At 36.4% G+C, this 15414-nt stretch overlaps 1 protein-coding gene across 1 annotated transcript; it reads left to right on the plus strand.

Moving 5' to 3' along the window:
* The first annotated feature begins 13823 nt into the window (after positions 1–13823).
* LOC107622102 (ubiquitin carboxyl-terminal hydrolase 27-like) lies at positions 13824–15161 on the plus strand. The gene is made up of 4 exons (XM_088501118.1): positions 13824–13982; positions 14314–14379; positions 14500–14628; positions 15133–15161. Exons 1-3 carry the CDS (start codon positions 13824–13826, stop codon positions 14620–14622), a joined length of 348 nt encoding a protein of 115 aa, XP_088357244.1. The 3' UTR covers positions 14623–14628; positions 15133–15161.
* The last annotated feature ends 253 nt before the right edge of the window (positions 15162–15414 follow it).

The raw sequence follows: 15414 nt of genomic DNA on the forward strand, positions 1-15414 counted from the left end.
CAAAACTAGCCAGCACCAAACAAGGGGGTAACAATAGAAGCCTCATCCAGGAAATGTTGCAGAACCCGTCAATCTCGGAAGAGGAAAAAGTCCTGACTATAATAAGTCAGAACCAAGGATGGATGACCCCTATAACCAACTACCTCAAAACAGGAACGCTCCCCATAGAAGAAAAGGAGGCAAAAAGGTTAAAAAGGGAGGCACAGTACTACACCATCATAAACAACATCCTGTACAAAAGAGGAATCTTAACACCTTTACTAAAATGCGTGCCAACCTCCAACACAAGAGAAGTGCTAGAAGAAATACACGGCGGTATCTGTGGCAATCATCTCGGAGCACGAGCTCTCGCCAAAAAAGTGCTCCGGGCGGGATTTTATTGGCCAACTCTACAAAAAGAAGCCACAGAATTTGTAAAGACATGCCCACCATGTCAGAAACATGCCAACTTTCACATCGTCCCGCCAGAAGAGCTCATCAGCGTGACTTCGCCTTGGCCATTTGCAAAATGGGGACTCGATCTTCTCGGCCCCTTCCAACAAGGATCAGGACAAGTTAAATTCCTCATAGTAGGGGTAGATTACTTTACAAAGTGGATCGAGGCAGAGCCCCTAGCCAATGCCACCGCTCAAAGAAGCCGGAAATTCTTATATAGAAACATTGTCACGAGGTTCGGGGTTCCATATTCAATAACCACAGACAATGGCACTCAATTCACAGATGCAGACTTCAGAAAACTAGTAGCCGACTTGAATATAAAGCACTAGTACACCTCCGTTGAACATCCACAAGCCAACGGACAGGCCGAAGCTACTAACAAAGTCATACTGGCCGGATTAAAACGGAGATTACAAGATGCAAAGGGAGCCTGGGCAGAAGAGCTTCCACAGGTCCTATGGGCATATCGAACAACGCCACATTCCACCACGAAGGAATCCCCCTTCCGATTAGCATATGGAATAGAGGCAATGATTCCAGTAGAGATCGAGGAAGGGTCGCCCAGAGTAGTTCACTACAATGAGGGAGCAAACTCCCAACTTCAGAGAGAAGAGCTCGACTTGTTACCTGAACTCCAGGAAAGAGCTCGGATCAGGGAAGAAGCTCTAAAGCACCGAATGGCTTCCAGATATAATCAAAAGGTAGTGCCGAGAAGTTTTGCAGAGAATGATCTCATCCTAATCCGAAATGATATCGGAACAACTCGACCAGGAGAAGGAAAGCTGGCAGCGAACTGGAAAGGACCCTACCGAGTTGTAGAAGTACTTGGAAAGGGCTACTACAGACTGTCTGAACTCGATGGACGAGAGCTTCCCAGGTCGTGGCACGCTTGCAACCTAAGAAGGTACTACAGTTAAGAAAAGATAAAGATCTCATCATTGGATGCACTCTTTTTCCTGAAAAGGTTTTTTAATGAGGCACCAAGTTGAGACTCAGACAATCCCATATGTATCTATTTGCACTTTTCCTTTAAATAAAATATATTTTAGATATTCTACAAAGATTTCAAGATGCATTAATCTGAAGCATTCATCGTCCGATTATAAAGCAACAGATTGGCAGAAAGTGAAAAAGAATTTCACTGCACGATCACGATAAAGACAACCGTCCGATAAAGGTGAAAACGCGATTCACCCAAAGGACGATCTAGAGATGACAACCACTTTCTATAAATCGGCAAAGATGAACACAGAATAATGTAAGAAGTTATCGAAAGTGATCTAAAAAAGAACCTGACGAGGTCTTACAGATCGCTAAAATAATAACTTAAAAACTGGTCGAACATTAAGAAGTCGAACCAGGTCAAACCAAGTTATAAGTAAACCCTAGAAAGAGGTCTGGCCAACCCTATTAAAGAGGATTACTTTAACTTAGAAGGGCCCGACATCACAAAGTCAGCCCAAAACAAAAAGTTATTAAAGTAGTGCCTGAAAGAGATCTGACAAAGATCCAAGAAAGAGGACTACAAAAAATAACTTAAGGGAGACCGACATAACCAAGTCGGACTCCTACTACCAAAAAAGTTATCAAAGTAGTCCCTGAAAGAGATCTGACAAAGATCCAAAAAAGAGGACTACAAAAAAATAACTTAAGGGAGACCGACATAACCAAGTCTGACTCCTACTACCAAAATGTTATCAAAGTAGTCCCTGAAAGAGATCTGACAAAGATCCAAGAAAGAGGACTACAAAAAATAACCTAAGGGAGACCGACATAACCAAGACGGACTCTTACTACCAAAAAGTTGTCAAAGTAGTCCCTGAAAGAGATCTGACAAAGATCCAAGAAAGAGGACTACAAAAAATAACTTAAGGGATACCGACATAACCAAGTCGGACTCCTACTACTGATAAGTTATCAAAGTAATCCCTGAAAGAGACTTGACAAAGGTCCAAGAAAGAGGATTACAAAAATAACTAAAAAGAGATCGACCTGACGAAGTCAATCTCCTACAGACAAGTTATAAAAAAGTAATCTCTGAAAGAGAGGATTACAATAATAACTTAAAAAGGGACCAACGCAAAGGAACTAGTCACAAATTCGGAAAGCCAAGAAACAAGTTGGACCTCACAAATCGTAACCTCAAAGAATTCAAGCTGCAAACAACGAAATAACCCAAGGAGGTCGAGCCACAAGATATCACACATCAGCAGAAAACAGAAAAATGGCAAATCAAAAGGCATTATGTAAAATCTACAAAGTTGCAAAAGCCTCGAAGGCCAGCAAAATCTAAGGATGGCGAGCTACCTTTTTTGTTTGTCAAAATAAAAGTTGCTAGAAAAGCAACTAGGAAAGCGTCAATAAATAAATAAGAAAGTTTTAAAAAGCCCACAAGCCGGGCCAACTACACAAATTCCCATGAAAGAGATCAGCAAGCATCAGGAGCCTTCTTGGCAGCATCAGGACAAGGAGAAGAAGGACGAGTCTGAATCGGTACGGCGTCTACAGTTCCATCCTCCCGGTTCAGAATCTGGCAATCCGAATCAGGTGCAACCGGAGGAACAGAAGAAGTCGGCACTTTAGCAGAGGACACAGGGGGAGGAACAACCTCATCATCATCACCCTCATCATCAGGGACAATCTTTCCATCTCTGACAATATTATCCAGGCTAAAAAGGGTGAGATCGGCCTCGGGAGCAATGACCCAAACTTGCTCCTTCAAGTTCTCGTAAGCAGCAGTCACGCTGCCAACGAGATGACCTTGAAGCTCAGAATAATCTTCCCGGGCATGGTCGAGCTCCTCTCTCAGGCGCATCACCTCTCGATAAGAGGTAACGTAACTATCCTTGTGCATCAAGACTGCGTCCTCAGCCAACCTCAACGAAGCTGCCAATGACTGAGAACTCGCCTCCTCATTCTTCAAGTCCTTCTCCAGCTTGGCCACCTTCGTCTCAAGCTCCTCCTTTAACTCCTTCATCCGATCAAACTCTTGTTTCGCCTCCTCCATAAATGCTTTAGTGGCGTGGAGAAGGAGATTCTGAGCAGTCCGATATATGGCAGCCGACATATACGCCATCTTCACATGATTTCGAGCCATGAATTCCAAGTGATGAAGGATGGACACATCGTCCATGGAGAGAGCGCCGTAGGGACCGATTTGTTGATCCACGAATTCAATAGCATTAAAATCAGGAGCATCGAGGTCGAAGGGCTCAGCAGTCTTTTGTTTTTTATTGAGAGGAGCAACAGAAGGAGCAGCAGAGGCGACGTGAGGATCTACCAAACGAACTCGGGGTGTAGGGATCACTTTCTTCACCCCGGCGGAACTCTGCACTGATGGCTTCTCGCGCACCTGGGAGGATCCCTCCCCAGCTGCCCTGGCAGCAACATTTCTGGCAGCAGTCGCCCGCTATGCCCTCTTAAAAGCTTTCATAGCTTCATTATTCTTCATTGCCTCTGCAAGCAAAACAGAAAATTCAGCTACAAGTCGGATAAGTCGGAAAAGACAGCTACAAGCAACATAAACAAGATAATAAAAGAAACACAAGATACCCAGTTCAGTTTGAAGAAGAGAAGGATTGGTTAGAAATTTCTTTGTGTCAAGATGGGGAGGTTGACCCCAGCGTTCTTCCAAGATAGTCACAAAGGCTCGCTCAGCCTCATCCAACATTTCTCACGAATACCGGGAGACCCTCACGTCTTTTTGCCATTTCAAGGGAAAAGCAGGTTCGTCGTTCTCATCCAGAAAAAAGGGCCGAGCTCCTTCAACAGCTCGGACCTTGAAAAAGTAGTTTTTAAAATCACGGAACGACTCGTCAAACATGGAAAAAACCTTCTTTCCTTGGGTAGAACGAAAGGAGACCCAAGCTAACTTCTTTTTTACCACACCGGGCTTAGTCAAGACAAACAGATAGAAAAAGAGAGATTGGGAAGCAGGAATACCAAAACCATCGCACAGCAATTGAAAAATTTTAATAAAACCCCAGGAATTGGGGTGAAGTTGAGAAGGGGCAATATTACAAGACCATAACAGGTCAGCTTCAAATTTGGTAAAATGAAGGGTGATACCCAGCTGACCAAAGAAAAAATCATAAGCATAAAAGAAAGGGCGACCATCAACAACCCGAGTTGAAAAGCAGACTCTCTCGTCAGAAGAGGGGGGACAAGTTCATAGTTCTTCTCATCTCCAGAATTACTACAGACACTATGAAACTGCCTAAGTTGAGCACAAAAATCAGAATCAACCAACGAGACACACATGAGAACCATGGAGTCCACCCAGTCGGCCATACCCGCGGGAACCTAGGAAGGCATCTCTACAACGTTATTTCGGGAAGACATGAGGTCAACTAAATCCTACAAAAGAAAAGAAGAGTGGATTACTAACAAAACATCTCGGATGAGGGGCAAAACAACTCGACAGACAAACAAACAGGAAAGGAAAACCCCAAGACTCAAACCAAAGCCCTTGGGGCATCCCTTGGAGGCAGTAAACAAACAAGGACTTTCAAGTTACTTCTACAGCCTACATCCCGGCACTCATCAAAATAAAATACAGAAAGAAAAACAAAGGAAGAAAAAACACAAAAGGTCCACCCTCCTACAGTTTATCAGAAGTTTCAAAAAAGGCCAAGGCAGAAAAACAGCAAAAGGCGCAAACTTTCTCAAAATAAAGCGAAAAATCAGCAGAGAACAAGCATCAACATCGAACACACCAAACACGAATCATCAAAGACGCAACTCACAAACATGCAAAGCCCCAAAAAGCATCAAGCAACAGGAAAAGCAAAAAGGATCATGCAGAAGAGGAAAGAAACTCCCGGAACACACATTTCAAAATAGGAGCGACAAAAAATAGAAAGATACAAACTTTCCTTAAAAGCAAAATCAAAACTCCATCATAAAACCAAAGCGACAAAAGAAGAAGAAAAATGCGAGTGAAATTAACCTGGAGAAGAAAGAAGCTTCAAGGGAAGGAAGAGACGCAGAAATGAAAGCTACCCAGAAAAACGCCAAGCAACGCCGCAACGCAAGGAAAACAGAAATATGGGCGAAAAGCAGAGAGTAAGAGAACAAAGGAAGAAATTGCGAAGAAGTTACGAAAAGAGCGAAGAAGGGAAACCGTTTCCTGAGTATGAAATTCAAAAATAAAGAAGTTTAAGGGAAATGGGGCAATTAAATGCCAATTAATTAGGGTATTAAACCCTCGCACGTTCCCCAGAAAAAAGCGCTAATACAAAAGCGCGCGCTTTTTGAGGAAAAACGTTCTACATTCAAAAGCTGCTACGAAGGAATCGACAAAAATGCTTGAGTTCGGCTTCAAGAAGGACTGAAGTCAAGGACTCGACCTCGACAAAGAAGACCGAGCTCAAGCAGGGGCACTGTTCATACCCTGGGTCGAGCTATCCGACCCGGAATGATCAATGATAAAGCGACCGACCTCTTCAGGTCGAGCGGACCGACTTCTTCTTAAAGAACTCGGCCGTGTCAACAAAAGAGCCCAGTAAAGGGCCCAAATGGAGGAACACGACCCAAATCCAAAGGCACTTCAAGCCTATAGAGATAAAGGCGGTGCCCTTGAAGATAAGCTGACTTCACTCAAAATAAGATAAGATAAAGTAACTAACTTATCTTACCCGAAAGGTCAGCCCACATTACTATAAATACACTGGAGCACCCAGGTATAACTCATACTCTGATTCTACATAACACCTGTTTAATACCCATGCTAACTTAAGCATTGGAGTCTCTTGCAGGTACCCCCACCCTTCGGTGACAGAGGATCAGCAGCACGTTCAGGTCCAAACAAGTCGGACGTACCAGCTCCAGTCACCATTCACCAGCCGGACACATCGGTTCCGACCAGCACAGAAGATCTCGTCCGAGATCGACCTACAGTTTCAGGTAACCCTCGAAACATTAATATTATTGATATTATTATTAATATTATTATTAATATTAATAAACGGTTACTAACCGTTTAGTACCATTTGGTTGAAGGGACACAACCTTTTAAGGATTGTGTATGTTCAAAACATTGTATCTATTGGCTAAAGGGACACAACTCTTTAAGAATTGTGTATGTTCAAAATATTGTATCTATTGACAATAGAAAAGACACAACTATTTGTATACGTAACTAATCATAATTACTACGTGCAATGTGTATAAATAAGTCCTTGTCCACTATTTCAGAAACACAAGTACTAAGTGTACATTTTAATCAATTATTAAGAAATTTTCTTTGTTCAGGAGAGTTGAAAATTTCTTACCATTGCTAATTAAGAAAGGTTTCATTGTATCCTGTGAGAGTATTGTCATCAACCCTATAGCAACTAAGTGTGGGGACAAATATCTCTCTAAAAAAAGCGATCTAATCGTGCCTTGAAACCACTACACAAATATAAGATTTTGTCATCTTCTCATACTACTATACCCAACAATTATACTTACAAATACTCATATCTCATATACAGCACACACAAATTAATTATGAATATATCTTGTTTACAAGTAAATGAGATATATTGAGTATGTCAACTCCCATGTATTATGAGTATATTCGTTTTATTTGTTTAAAATTTGTGTCTTATCTCTCTGTTACTGTATAAACGAGATATATTCATAATTAATTCATTTATATAGTAAACGAAATAAGTAATAGGATAAAAATATAAATTGTGTCTAAATTATCTATACAAATAAATAATTTATTTTAAAAAATCTGACAATATAACATGGTTATGGGATATTTTTTAGAGGAGCTATGAAAACTTTTCTGTGTGATTTTTTGTCGGCTAATTTTTTTTATATTGATTAAATATATGTGTAATACATTGTTATTGGAAGATTAGATGTTTTTTTTATATGGTGTTTTATTCAAATTGGACGGTCCAATTTGATTGAAGAAAAAAATAAACTACAAATCAGAGAGTTCGATTTGTATTTTTTATTTATTTTTATTTTTTATAATAAAAATCAGACGGTTCGATTTCAACATTAAAAATTTTTTTATTTTCGAGATAACAAATCGGATTTGTGATCGTTTGTTTAAAAAAAAAAATAATACAAACAAATCGGTGTCTCCGATTTGTATATTCCATACTAGTGTGAAACACACCTCTCCTCACAACTTCTTGTTATACACTTCTCTCTCTCACACATGAAAAATAATAAACGTTTTTTGTCTGTACCCATTTTTAGGCCACAGGGCCAAGGCCCGCCCAGCATACCCGAGAAAGGACGAACAAACAGCTACTCCTTCCAAGCTGCTGCTTCCACCAGACCTCCACCGATCAGCACCAGAACTCAGAGCTGACGATCTTTGTTTTATCCATAGTTCCATACCCTCATCTCTTTTGTTTTTGTTTAGAGGAATATCACCACCTAATTACTCATTAGCACAAGTAGCAATGCAAGGCCGAATATAGAACTTAGTCAATATTAGAAAGAATTTAATCTTCATTAATTTAATTAAGAGAAAATATAAGAAATTAAAATTTAAAATTTAAAATTTATGATTTTAAATTTAAAATCAAAATAAATAAAATCATTTTTAAAAAAATAAACTCATATTAACTACAAAAAAGCCAACCAAAAATTTTGATTAAAAAGAAAACAAAAACTTAAAGCTTGTCTTGTAGACTCCTACTAGTTAGTGATCAACCAACAAAGTAAACAATAATGAAAAAGTTGATAAAAGTTGGCAATTGATGGACGTCAAATTTTGATCACATAATGTTCCTACACGGACACATCGGATGAATCTAATGCATGTATGCTGATATCATTTAGTGGTTTTTTTTTTTTTTTTGTGAGGGGGTGGGGTTGTGTGACTTGTGTCTTTATTAGGGTTCTCGTTTTGATTTAAATTCTGATTTAGACCTTTTTGTTTTTATTTGTTTATTTCATAATTCACTTAATACCACTAATTATTTTGTATATAACTTAAAGAGATGAGATATACCAAAAAATGGTATTGAAATAAAATTAAAATAAATATAATTATTCTCATAAATCACTATTATTATCAAGATTTTGAAAACCGAATCAATCAATGAACCAATAAGGTAATTAGTTTAATAATGTAATGGTTCAACTGAAGTTCAATTAGAATTCAATCGGTTTAATTAAATATAAAATAAAATTATTAAAAAATTTATTTTCAAAAATAAAAATTTATAATTAGCAACCATCACCAACACAAACTTGCACAAATCAAATACAGTTAACAACACATCAACAGAAATAGCTTTTGGATTTATACCATTTCTAATCACATCAACAAACCAACAACACATGCAACATCAGGACACAATCAACAATTACATCCGAAAGTTTAAAAGACAAACTCAAAGATTAAAATCCATTACAATTAGATAATAAATTCAGAAATCAACACAAAATTAACAAAATACATCCGAAAATTTAGAACACAATCAACAACTACATCCAGAAGTTCATAAGACAAACTCAGAAATTAAAATCCATTACAATTAGACAATAAAATTAAAAATTAACACAAAATTAACAAAATACCATGAACAATCAACCATATTATTTCAAAAAATTAACTCAAAACCAGAAAAATTAACTCAAAACTAAAAAAGCAGTGAACTTGAACAACCGTTGGAGGATGAAGGTGAAAGCAAGGGTTGCTATTGTGAGTAAGCAACCGTGGAAGAGAGGCAGAGAGCTTGAAGAGAGAGAGAGACGCGACGGTGATGAGAGAGCTCCGAGCAGAGACGAGCTTGATGATGAGGGCAGAAGCAGGCTTGATGACGAGGGAAGAGACGTTGATGACAACAGTGGCTCCGAGCAGATCTGGCGAGGGAGGAACCAAGCTGATGCGAGGGAGGAACGTTGACAGAGACGAGGATCGAGCAACCACGAGCAGACGACGAAAATAGGGCGAGGAGAAGAGGAATGTTGAGCAACGACAGCACCCTCCCACCGAGAGAAGAGTTCGGCGATGAAGAGTGGATAGTGGCTGGGTGCTGCTCTATGGAGGTTTGGGGCTGGGTTCTTCACTCCCGTCTCCAGAATTTTCAGAGAGAAAGAGAAGTGTATGATGGTGGTATGGAGCGGCTAGAGATCCCTCAATGTTCTGGGATGTTTTTAATATATATATATATATATATATATATATATATATATATATATATATATATATATAATGTTAAAACGGCTACGTTTTGAGTGTAGTTTTGAACCAAAAATTCTTAAAAAAATCAATCGATTTAGACGATTTATCAGTTAATTACCAGTTCAACCGATTCTTTTATCAATTTTTTGTCAAACGGTTTTTAGAGTTAATTAAACCAATTATATAACCGATTTTCGGTTAACTCGATTAAACCAATATGTCCAATTCAATTTTTAGAACTATGATCACTATATGTAATTTTAACAGACCATGTCAGTCATTTGTACCTTAAAAAATCAGAATTTCTGCTAAATCCTTAGTAGAGATTTGTAAACAAAAATGTTATGCATTTATAAAACATTGAATTATTAAATTAATTATTATATATTTATATACGAATATCTATGAAGTATGAATAATAATTCAGACATAAAATACAACACAACATAAAATATATGGACATACAAATTTTAGTTTGTTAAATATAAAAATGTGATATATATATATATATATATATATATATATATATATATATATATATAAAATAAACTAAAATAATATATTAAAATTTTATTGATATTAAAATAATTTTTTAGCTATATAAATTATTTAAATTATTTTTTATTTTAACAAATAATAATATATAATATTTTTAAATTTATTTTAAGAATACAGATTTAACATAAAGTTGGATATGCTAATACGTGATTATATTTAACTATGTTTAAATATATTTAAAAAAATATTTTTTATTTATTTTTTATTAATAGCACAGCCAAACATAAAATATATACATATTGTGTAAATATCAAATGAATATTATATCCAAAATAATATGTTCAAAATACAGACACAATAAATGGTCTATATTTCATAGACAAATATATATATATATATATTTTAATATTTATTTTACATTTTAATATATTTTTTATGTAAATAATTAATTTGTTAGTTGATATGTAGCATAATTTTCAAGCAAATCACTGTCGTTGAAATTTTGTGGCACAACTTTTTTTTTCATGTAAATTTTTTTAAACCCGCAAAATGATTTATTAAGTTTGGTATTATGAGTTATAGTTTAATTTTAATGTATTGATAATATAAAATATTTTATATAATCGTATAATTATAATTATTTTTTAAATAATTATATTACGTAAATAATATAAAAATTAATTTATATATATATATATATGATTTTACACTATAATGTATCAAAATTAAATTAAATTTGCTATATGTTCACCATTAGCTAATTTTCAGTTGAATTAAGCCTTAGGTGATGACGAAACGGCCAAGGTTATGTGGGAAACTGGGAAAGTAAAGTGCGTCCTTTTTTAGAGGTACCAGATAAATTAACATTTTGATCCTCAAAAAGTTTTAGACTAAACACTTTAGTTTTTAACTAAAATTAAATAATTAATTACTCGATTAGTTTCTAACAATTAACTCTATCAGTCATTTATGTTTTTTATTCTGTCAATTCTAACGAAAGACAAAATAGTCTCTAACAACTCTAACCGGAAATAAAATGGTCCGTGACCTTCTCTGTTCAGAAACGACACTGTTCTCTCCCAATTTCCATCATATCTCGTATAACACTAACAATTTAACACTGTAATTTCAAGCTACATAATGTACACTTGCAACTTCAATGTTCACAAGAAAAATTCTCAACTTGTTCTCAACCAATTAATACTCAAGAAACTAATGACTATATCTCTCAAGTATGTACTTGTTGTCTTCGATGGATCCCATGAATCTAGACAGCAAGTCTAATTTGTTAAGACCCGTCATCGTCGTCACCATCTCCTTCCTCCTCTGTTCTATCATCTCCATGATCACATTATCCACCACTTCAATCGCTTCTTTCAACTTCTTCTCCAAACCAATATAAGCAACAATGACGATATTGCTCGTTGTACTGATAGCTTGGATGCGATGTTGAAACGGTCTGCCAACTTGGACTTCGAGAAAGAAAGAATGAAGCACTCGGGGTCTATTCCAAATGAGAATTTGCATATAATGTCGAAGGAGAATCTTCTCATGATGTCTTAATGTCCAACAATCTATATTGCTTACCGGAGAGTGGAGAAAGGCGTGCCTTTGGGTTAGTTATGGAATTTGGTCTTGAGGATGTGGTGGACGTTGTCAGGGTTGGAGGTGATACTGTTATCAAGGACGTGGAGGTGGATGCTTTTGGTGGGTGAAGTGTGGAGGAGGTGTGTGTACCAGTCACAGAGATTTAGGAAGTGTGTGGTCCATGATATGTTGAGGTAGGTACGACATACGTGATAGTTACACCATGGCTTCATCTTGGAGTTGAAGAGGAGGAAGAAAAAGATGGAAAAGAAGACTGTGAAGGTGAAGGAGCGTATGAATGTTAAGATTATGCGAGATATGATGAAAATTGGGGAAGAACAATGTCGTTTTCAAACAAAGGGGTCAGGGATCATTTTGTTCCCTGTTAGAATTGTCAGGGATTATTTTGTCCCTGTTAGAGAATTGTCAGGGACTGTTTTGTCTTCCGTTAGTTGACGAAGCCAAGGACCTAAGTGACTGACGGAATTAATTGTTAAGAACCAATCGTGTAATTAATTTTAGTTGGGGACTAAAGTGTTTGATCCGAAATTATTTGAGGACCAAAATGAGTAAATACTCGCTTAATAGGTTTTTGTATCTTATATATATATCGAGTAAAGTATCGTTTTTGTCTCCAACGTTTGGGGTAAGTTCAAAAGTTGTCCCTACACTACAACATTTTTGGCCTAAGGTAACCCTTATTCGAAGCAACATTTAATAAAAGTTGTCTTAGATAGGCAAAGACAACATTTTTGACAAGTTGTCTTTGAGTAAGGCAAAGATAACAAAATTTTTGGCCACCTATAAAAAGAGTTGTCTTTGATATCTAAAACAACATTTATAAAATGTTACAAAATAAAAGCTTTAAGACAACATTTTTAAATAAAAATACAATATTTTATATGAGTTATCAAAAATATTAAACAAATAACATTTATAAAAAGTTGCCTAAAATTGTTTATGATTAAAAATTAAAAGAAAAAACTTTTAATCATATCCCTAGATACCAATTATTTTTTCAATGAAAAAATAACTTAAACTCAAAAAAAGAAAAAGGAGCTTCACTTGTTCCACTTCACGCACATACACAATGAAGAACCCTAACATTTCTCCCCTGCAACAACGTACAAACCATACCCTTTCTCCCCTTCCTAACGGCAACAGTAGGTCAGCAGCGTTCAATCGCGCGCACTCCTCCACGCACGGCGACGGCGCGGTGCTCTCCTCGACGGGCGACGGCGCGGTGCTCTCCACAATCCCTAACATAGCCACTGCAACAACACACCCTTTCTCCCCTTCCTAACGGCGACAGCAGCGTTCAATCGCGGTGCACTCCTCCACGTACGGCGACGGCGCTGTGCTATCCTCGACGGGCGACGGCGCGGTGCTCTCCACAAGTCCTAACATAGCCACTGCAACAACGCACAGACCCTTTCTCCCCTTCCTAACGGCGACAGCAGCGCTCAATCGCGGTGCTCTCCTTGACGGGCGCGGTGCTCAATCACAAGAAACTCCTCTCCCTTCTCTTCTCCTTCTCGTTCTTCCTCTGTTCCTCTATTTCCAGGTATTTGAAAAAACTAATTTTGATGTTCTTTGAATTAATTTATTACAGTTTAGTTAGAATTTAATTTTTAGTTAGTAAATTACTTTGTTGTTGTCTAATTTGTTGTTCTGTGATTTGTTGTTCTACAGATTATTATTGCTGTGTCTAAAAGTTTGTTATATATATATAAGAGCAAATAAAAATAAGTTTATAGTGATATAGAGATTATTGAACTCAGAGGCTAAAAGCCTGCGCAAACATTGTAAACAATTTTGCTGTATAAGGCAACACACAAAGAAGTGCTAATCAGAGAGAATATTTAGGATTAAATAGGACAGAATGTCAAAATAATTTTGAAGTTTCTTTACACAAGCGTTCATATTCTTATGCTAATTAAAATATAAAATCCATTCTATCTTGTCTTGTTTTGATAAGATATTCTCACGCTTCATCTAAATTATTATTTGAATAAAAACCATCATCAGTATTGATTTACATTATTTTCATTGTTCTATTACCATTATTTTGTGTGTCTTGTAGCATGCCGCAGAAGCATTTCTACATCTGTTGTGCTCATTGAGAGAAGAAATCGGAGGTTGTTTTGCTCCAAATATGAGTTCTTTAGCAGACATTTTTGCTTCTAATAATAGAATTCTTACTCGAATACATAGGGACTGGCAGAGTGAGCATGAAAGATGGCACCAACTCTACCTTGGACCTTTTGATGGGATTCTTAGTAGCAGCTTGACCTGTCAGAGTTGCTCATCCCAGGTATAGAACGCTTTCAATGCAGTTCTCTTACCTTTGCTGTTAATTGTGTGTACACTTTATGTATTGTCATACAGTTTTGATTTGACACTGTTGCATTAGGAGGAGAAAGGTTCCAAGGTAATTGAAATGGCTAAAATAGGAGAAATGTTAGAATTAACTAATTGATTTTGTATGATGACATGGGTTAGATTTGAGAAGCTAAGAAAAGACTCAGTTGTAGCTCTATCTAAAGATAATAGTACTCCTAACCTTTATTTCTAATGTAAATGTTTTCTCGTATCTGTCTGAAATTTTAATTTAATTTCAAACTGTATATTTGTTTGTTTTGCAGATCTCAATTAACTTGGAACAATTTGATTGTTTGCCTCTTTCACCTGTACTTAGTGGTTCCACCCTGGTGAGTTTCAAAAATTCAGCGCCAGTTATATTGTTGTTTTAATTTCAATATTATTTCTTGGGTAACTGAAATTCTTCAAGTCTTCATGAGCTCCCTGATAGCTGATGTCTCTCGCTTCAGATATTTGGATGTGCACTGCTGGATTGCCTAAAGCAATTCATTGTTGCTGAGCATGTTGAGAACTATCACTGCCACTACTGTTGGCATAATGCTACGATCAAGTATCTTTCATTAATGGAATGAAATGAGGTAATTGTTTCGAGGAGAGAATAATGAAAGAGGAGAGATATGATTATCAAGTTTCATTTGTTCTTTTAATTATAAACATAGAAGAAAATATGTTTTGGTTACTTATTGCATTCCACTGTCGTCAAGTCTCACAAATATAACACGATTATTCCTTGAGCTATGCTAATACATCTTGTCCGGCTTTAATTTAAGTTTGAGCTTATTTGTAAAAATATTACATAATCAAAAACATATATAATCAAAATTTTAACTAAAAGTTAATAATAGTAATTTAATTTAATGATAACAAGTAGAAGTTCTTCATCTATTGACCGAAAACAACTTTAACTTTAACTTTTATAATGTATTATGTTTAGAGGCATTTTAGAAAGTTGTTTGGAAGGAGTAAGGTGTTAAATTGATGTTGTTTTAACTTTGTTTGTGTCTGATATTGTTGCTGGTTTTTTTATCTTGGTTCTGCATTTTGCATGAGTACTTGATAGGAGTTTCATTTTTTTGTAACAGGTGCCCCTGCCATGACTTCTAGGTTACAGGATTTTTGAAAAACCTCAGGTTAGTGGGGTTCTTAGAATTCATCATCAATTTGTTCTAAAAAATTGAAAAAGGCATTAGAATTTAGATGTATAATTTTTGAAAAAAGGACAGAAAAAATTTCTAGAAGTAGAACTCCTCAAATTTTTATCATCAGAATCAATGTTGCATCAAATGGTACATTGAGTTAAATCGGAATACCCTATCATTTGTTTGGTTGTTTTCTAAAGTAAGAAAGCCATCATTAGGTTTATC

Source organism: Arachis ipaensis, chromosome B10 (genome assembly GCF_059453495.1).
Source record: "Arachis ipaensis isolate K30076 ecotype BB chromosome B10, ASM5945349v1, whole genome shotgun sequence".
Lineage (NCBI taxonomy): Eukaryota > Viridiplantae > Streptophyta > Magnoliopsida > Fabales > Fabaceae > Arachis > Arachis ipaensis.

Bases quoted from the DNA above. Each gene is read 5' to 3' on its own strand.
- LOC107622102 (XM_088501118.1), top strand. From the start codon at position 13,824: ATGAGTTCTTTAGCAGACATTTTTGCTTCTAATAATAGAATTCTTACT. The intron at 13,983-14,313 runs GTATAGAACGCT...TTTGTTTTGCAG, and splicing joins GTCAGAGTTGCTCATCCCAG to ATCTCAATTAACTTGGAACA. The intron at 14,380-14,499 runs GTGAGTTTCAAA...CTCTCGCTTCAG, and splicing joins TACTTAGTGGTTCCACCCTG to ATATTTGGATGTGCACTGCT.